General features: G+C 62.9%; 1 protein-coding gene across 1 annotated transcript; it reads left to right on the top strand.

The window, feature by feature from the left end:
- Positions 1-1,687: 1,687 nt before the first annotated feature.
- On the top strand, positions 1,688-6,237 carry PDYN (prodynorphin). Its single transcript, XM_071759573.1, has 2 exons — positions 1,688-4,873; positions 5,143-6,237. Exons 1-2 carry the CDS (start codon positions 4,754-4,756, stop codon positions 5,698-5,700), a joined length of 678 nt encoding a protein of 225 aa, XP_071615674.1. The 5' UTR covers positions 1,688-4,753; the 3' UTR covers positions 5,701-6,237.
- The last annotated feature ends 354 nt before the right edge of the window (positions 6,238-6,591 follow it).

The raw sequence follows: 6,591 nt of genomic DNA, 5'->3' as shown, positions 1-6,591 counted from the left end.
GTAGCTCACCCTCCCTCCCAGAGCCATGGGAATCGGCCCCGAGGAGGGAACCTTGCGCCTAACACCTCCCTGTACCCGCAGGATTTACTCCCGCACCAAATCCACAGCTCTCTCGGGTGCGATTACCCTGCGTGGGGAAGCAGCTGTGCCCCAGGACATTGGGGTCTGCTTTTGGGGTGCCGTTGGGGTCTGCTCCCCTCCGGAGGCCCTGGGCTGCTGTTGCTCTCATCCAGGGACGAGGCTTCCAGGTGGAGCCATCTGCCTGAGAGTGGCAGATCCAAGCGGAGGGGCCAGGCTTCAGGGATGGAGTTGGAGGCTTTGGGAGAGCTGTTCGATGGAAAGAATGGTTTTGGTGTAAGAAATCCTCCTCCCCGCCATGTCTGTGATGCCCACGGGACCACTTGCCCCAGCTGAAGCCTGCCTGGGGGGTGCCTGCAGCCCCTGGCCCAGCCCCACACCAAGGGGCTCTGGTGGTCTGTAGCTGCACTTTGTTCTCCCCAGCTTTGTTCTGGGTCTGCCCAGCACAGCACAGTGAGGGGGGTGGGCATGGCTAACCCCTACCCATACCCCTGCGTGGCCCCGAGCTCTGTTCCCCCCTCCTCACAGCACTGCTGCCTCCTGAGATAGGTCCCACGGGTGACATCTCCTCTGTTGTCCCTGGGGAGATGTGGGATGCTCTGCCTTCGCCTTGCCTGGCTCCTTCAGTCCCTCCATGCTGTCCCAGCCGAGCCAAAATCCACCTCACAGCAAAACCCGTGGGGTCCCACGTGTTTTGTCCCAGCGAGCAGAGCCTGGCACCCCAAACGTGGGTGCTAGCAGAGGTGGCCACCAGCCTTGGGGACAGGGGACCTCTGGGTGGCCCCAGCCATTCTGATGCCCCTGGAGGGCTGAGCAGGGGACAGGGGGTCGGGCAGCGGGTGCTGGAGCCGGGGAGGAAGGCAGGTTGCTGGGAAACATTCCTCTTGAGCTCCGATAAAAATAGCTGCGTCTTCAAGGCGAGAGGGACGGCAGCGCTGCCGGCAGCGCGGGGGACACCTCCCACCCCCCCGGGGCTGCAGGGACGGGACAGGCTGGTCTGGGCTGGGGGCTCTGTCCCCTGGACCCCACCTGTGCCCTGGCACGGGGAGCTCAGGGGGTGCCACTCTCCTTCACCCCCACATCAGGTTTGGAAATGTGTGAGCAGGAATCGGGGCTGAGCGGGGAATGCGGGGGGGGGTCTTCAAACACCCCCCCTCTCCCCCCCGGCTCCCCTTGCCCCTTCGGTTCATCTCTTTGGGTCTGACCTCAGGAGGAGGGGGGATGGGGAGAAGGTGGGGGGGAAGCCCTGACGTTGTGGAGGTTGGGGGGGAAGATCCTTCCAGGGTTTTGCTGCCCAGCAGCAGGTGAGTTGGGTGGACTGGGGGGGCACCAGCTTTTCCTGGGGAGTGAAGACCCTCTCACCCTTCCCGCTGGCTTTGGCGAGGCTCAGCCCTCTCCCTGGCATCACCACGAGGATGGAGCCTCTCCCCAGCCTGGGGAGCAAGGGGTGAAAGGACAGGGATTCACACACACACACACACACACACACACACACACACACCTTATTAGGTAGGATTTGAATTTGGTGCCCAGGAGCAGCTCACATCCCTTGGCAGCCAAACTCTTCCATCATACACCTGGGGGGGGTATGGAGGGTGGGGGGGGGGGTCCAGCAGCCCCCATCCTGGTCCCCAGCCACCTCCTGTGTTTGGGACACACATTGCAATCCTGAGGACTGAGGCTGGCCCCGACGGGGGTCCCCGAGGGGTGCAGCCAGTGGCGATGCAGCGCTGGGACGTGCACCCCAATCCTTGGGACAAGCGGGGGGCCGCAGGGAGGCCCCGGCAGGGTGGGAGAGCTGGCTGGGGAGGTGGCGGGGATGCTGCGAGGCTGATTATTCACATCTTCCCTCTCCCCGATTGGCTCCGCCGAGCCGAGCGCAGCCGGGCCCCTCTGCAGGAGGAGACTCCGTGGCCATAAAAGCGGGGTGGGAGCCGGCGGACGGCGAGTCCGGGGGGCAACCGGGCATCGCCGCGGGGCCACCAGCCAAAGGGGCCTTACCACTGCCACTGATGAGCATCTCAGCCTGACCCCCGCGGAGGGACACCCATCACCCACCACCCGTCCTGACTCGGCGGAGCGGGTGCTCGGCGGGACGGGCAGCAGCAGCAGCAGCAGGTAGGGCTGCCGGGGTGACATGGCCGGGCATGTCACCAAACCAAAGTGATTCCCTTTCCAAACTCCCCCCCCCCAGCCAGGGTGCTGAGTGGGGATTGTGCTTGGGCTCGTTTTGAGAGGCTCCTGCCTGGCCCCAGGTGCTCCTCTCACCTCGAGTGGTTTTGTAGCCCGTGAACCGCTGTCTGGAGCTTTGCTGGGGTTCGTTTTGATGCAGATGCCCCATCTGACACATCTGCCACCCTGGCAGAAGGGACACCCAGGGCTTGGAGGGGCAAAGGGAGTAGGGGGGAGAAGATGGGGGAGAGGTTTCTGTCTCTCCTCACGTGGCTCAAGCAGCAGTGGTGGCCACAATGGTGGGTTTTGCTGTGATTCTATTCCAAAAGTCATTGGCTTCTTTGAGAAGCTGTGTCCTGAAGGCATCTCCAGAACATTTTTAAAGGTGAGAAAAGGAACGAGTGGAAGGTGATTCTTCTCCACCAGAAATCTCTGCAGGGTCCAAGCCTGCCTGACGTAGACCCAGATGGGAGCAGAGACCTGCTCAGCCTGGGGGAGCAGCTCACATCCCTCACTAGAAATAATCACAGATTGATTGTAACAGGGTATTGGTGTCTGTGCCACCGGGCTCACACAGTCCCAGTGGAAACAGGACAGGGAAAGAGGGGACCCTGGCAGACACCTGGCACAGGTAGGACATGCTGAGGGTGGCTGTGGCAGCCAGGACCCACAGGTAGCATTGCCAGATGCTGCCCTGATCCTGTCGAGGCGTTTCTGCAGGAGGGACAACTCCACAGCCTTGGGGCTCTTCCAGGTAACACACATCGAGCTCTAACTCTGCTTTTCTTCTTCCTCCCTTTGTGTGCTTCTTCTTTTCACTTTTGCCCAAAGCCCTCTGTTTTTCTCCCCTTTTCCTGCCCCATTTTTGCCAGATCCCCCCTCATGCAGGAGCAGGCAGGGCGCTGCAGGGACATTGCTGGCATTGCCTGGACAAGGTGTGTTGGCAGCTGGATGTCCAGGGGTGTCTGGGAATGGAGGGTCCTTGGCCCCACTGTGCCCTGGAGAGCTGCAGCTCCCCTGAGTGCCGTGAGGTCCCCAATTCTTTGGCTGCAGCAGGGCATGGAGCAGGGCAGGGGGAGCGGGTGGAGAAAAATGTTCCCAGTGGGGCTGCATGGAAGCAGCTGTGGTTGTTTTGGGAGCTTTGTTCCCCCCAGCAGCAGCTGGCACCTACCTGCATGGCTGGGGAGCCCTTGCTCCTCGGTGCCATCTCCATGGTGGGGAGGCAGTAAGGGGTGGTCGTGGGGTCTCGGTGGGGAGGGCTGTCTGGGGTCTCCCTGTGCCCATCCTGGGTGTCTGTCCTGGGTCTCTGCCAGGACCAGTCCAGGTGATGCTCTCAGGGCTGCGCGGTGCCGGTGCCGCGGTGCAGCCCAGGAATGCAGACAGCTTGGCACACGATGGTGAAGATAATTCGAATTAAATTTTAATCTAGCATGAATTAATACTGTGGCATTAACATTTCTTCATCAGTACCAATTACAGTACATTAGCAGATACTGCTGGAGAATACAATAGTCTCTGATATGCGTCATTAATGTGTAACAGATCCCTCTGGGTCATGCCTTTCCACCCTGGATAACAGCAGCCAAGGAGGCAGGTGGGTGCTTGCTGCTAGCACACCCCTTTGGGGTCAGCTCTTGCTCCCAGGACTGTTGGGGTCTTGGTGGCACTGCAGTCCTGTGGCACTGCAACTGTGGCCAGTACTGGCTGTTTCAGCCTTCCTCAGAGGGTTCTGGTGTGGTGCTGCTGGCACAGCCCCTCTCCCAGCCACTGCTGCACATTCAGACCTCCCTGGCCTCGTCAGCTGAGGTGAGAGGCTCTGGCAGGCTGAAGGATGGTGTGATGGTGGCTTGCAGGTAGGACTAAACCTGAAACCTGACTGTTCCTCCTTCCCTCCTGCTGCACCAGCCCAGCAGAAGTGTCAGGTGGGAGGGAGGGGAGCCAGGGCTGCAGCACCTGGGTGAGTTGGGACCAGGTGATGGAATGTCCCCATCCTCATCCTGCTGCTGGCTCCAATCGTGATCCTTCCTTTCCTCAAGGCCAAGGGGAGAGCTGATGATTCATCCCCTCTGCAAGAAAGCATGGTTGCAGTATTGCAGGGAAACTCGGTGCTAAAGGGAAAAAAGGGGCTTTTCTTTCCAGTGGTATGGAGGGAGTGATGAGGGAGATGAGATGGGGATGGGGATGGGATGGTGGTTCCTTGGTGGCCCTGGGGGCCAGGTCGTAGCTTGTGCCAAGGACCAGGCTGCAGGCAGGGTAAGGAACTGCATCCCTTGGTGTCCTTGCCAGTCACCCCTGTCTGCTTCCATCCCTGCCTGCGACCCAGGAGCAGCTGGAGGTGAGTGGTGCAGGCACAGTCCCAGTGCGTGTCCCCTGGAGCAGCCACAGAGGTGCAGGTGGTGGGCACCCAACACCAAGGGTTCTGGGGATGGGCTTCCCGGGGCCAGTGTGGGGAAGGTGACAGGCTCTGTGCTGTCCCCTCCCCAGGCAGTGGCTGTGGGGCGAGATGGCACGGCGGGTGCTGGTGCTGGCCCTCATCCTGTCCCTGGCTGTGGTGGCATCTGCAGACTGTGTGACCCAGTGCTCCCTCTGCGCATCCCAGACCGACACCGGTGTCTGGCCACTGGTGAGTGCTGGACCCGTGCAGCCTTTAATTGGGGGAGGGGAGAGTCACAGCAGGGACATCATGGGGGACGTTGCTGGCAGAGCTGGGTGCTGCCAGAGTGGTGGGAAGGTGTAAGCATGGGCTCCTCGCTGAGCTCGGCAGCACGGAGAGCACGGACGGACTCCCGGGCTTGGGGTGGGCACACCCCGGGGGGTGGTGGGAGGAAGGCAGGGGGGACCCCCGAGCGGTGGGGTGATGCCGGTGGGTGCCCCGGGGCTGCTGTCTTGCAGATGTGCCTGTGGGAATGCCAGGGCTCCTCACCCCCCGGCCCCGAGTGGGAGACCTGCAGGAAGGCGCTGGCCCTCCTGGCCCCGCTGGTGGCCCTGTCTGACGGGACAGAGCTGTCCCCTCGGGACGCGGAGGAGGAGGCAGAGCCGGAGCCGGGTCCCGGGGAGCTGCCGTCGGCGCCGGCCAAGCGCTACGGGGGCTTCATGAAGAAGCTGTCGAAGGGGAAGCTGCTGTCCCTGCTGCGTGAGAACGCCCACACCAAGGGGGGACTCAGCAAGAAGTTCGGGGGCTTCGGCCGCAAGCCGGGGGAGCGGGCGGCCCCCCAGGACTACCCGGAGCCGGCTGGAGAGGGAGACGAGGAGCCCACGGGGCCCGGGGCCGAGGGGCAGGAGCTGGCGGAGCTGCACAAGCGTTACGGGGGCTTCATGAGGCGGATCCGGCCCAAGCTGAAGTGGGACAGTCAGAAGCGTTACGGGGGCTTCCTGCGGCGACAGTTCAAGGTGACGGCGCGGGCGGACGAGGATCCCAGCGCCTACTCAGGGGAGGTCTCGGATCTATAGAACCCGGGGGGTCCCCACAACCCTGGCCCCATCCTCTGCCCAGAGTCACCCCTGCCCTCTACCCCCTTCACCTCCCCCCCCCCCAGGGGACTGTGTGTCCCCATCCCCATTTGGCCCTCTCTGGTTCACCTGCCCATCCCCTAGGGACCCCTCGTAATGAGGGGACAGTGCCACCCCTCCGGCTGCTGGCAGTGCGGCTGCGGGGCCATCCCCTGGGGCAAACGGGGTGGGGGACACCTCTCCCCCCCCTCCCACGGCTGCAGACACACAGCAGGGTCTGGGAACCGTCCCAGCAGGTGGCCTCGGAGCACCGGGAAGGATGAGCCGGGCAGGATGAGGCTCCCCAAGCTGGGAGGTGACCCGAGCGGTCAGCACGGCCCTGGGAGAGGTGGCTGAGCAGGGCTGGCACCGTGTCACTGGGGCAGACACAACCTCCACCCTCTTCCTCAAGCTGTGTCCCCCAGTCCCAGCACCCACCCCGTCCCCCCGGGGTTCTCCTGCTCCCCTTGCAGCCAATAAAAGGCAGATGCCAACAAAGCTGAAGCTGTGCTGGGTGCTCAGCACTGGATTCATCCAGGGCTCCGTGGGGCAGATCAAGTCCTCAGCATGAGGGCACCACACACCCTAAGCCAGGGTCTGGAGGGGTGATGGGTGCTGCTGGTACCTTCCTGTGGGTGCCAAGGGGGATGTGGGACCCCACCAGCTCCAGGGCTAGGAAGGGGGTGACTGCAGAGGACTGGCACACTCAACTCACCCTTGGCACAGGCAGACCCCAGTCTATAGTGAGGGGGTTACTGGCATGGCCCCCAACCTCACCCTTCTGCTGCTGCCATCCTCCTCAGCACACCCCGGAGCTGTGCAGGATGAGGCCCTCCCCCTCCTCACTGCAGG

This window comes from Heliangelus exortis, chromosome 16 (assembly GCF_036169615.1).
Source record: "Heliangelus exortis chromosome 16, bHelExo1.hap1, whole genome shotgun sequence".
Lineage (NCBI taxonomy): Eukaryota > Metazoa > Chordata > Aves > Apodiformes > Trochilidae > Heliangelus > Heliangelus exortis.
This window is presented reverse-complemented; position numbering and strand designations above follow the sequence as displayed.

Bases quoted from the DNA above. Each gene is read 5' to 3' on its own strand.
- PDYN (XM_071759573.1), top strand. From the start codon at position 4,754: ATGGCACGGCGGGTGCTGGTGCTGGCCCTCATCCTGTCCCTGGCTGTG. The intron at 4,874-5,142 runs GTGAGTGCTGGA...GCTGTCTTGCAG, and splicing joins ACACCGGTGTCTGGCCACTG to ATGTGCCTGTGGGAATGCCA.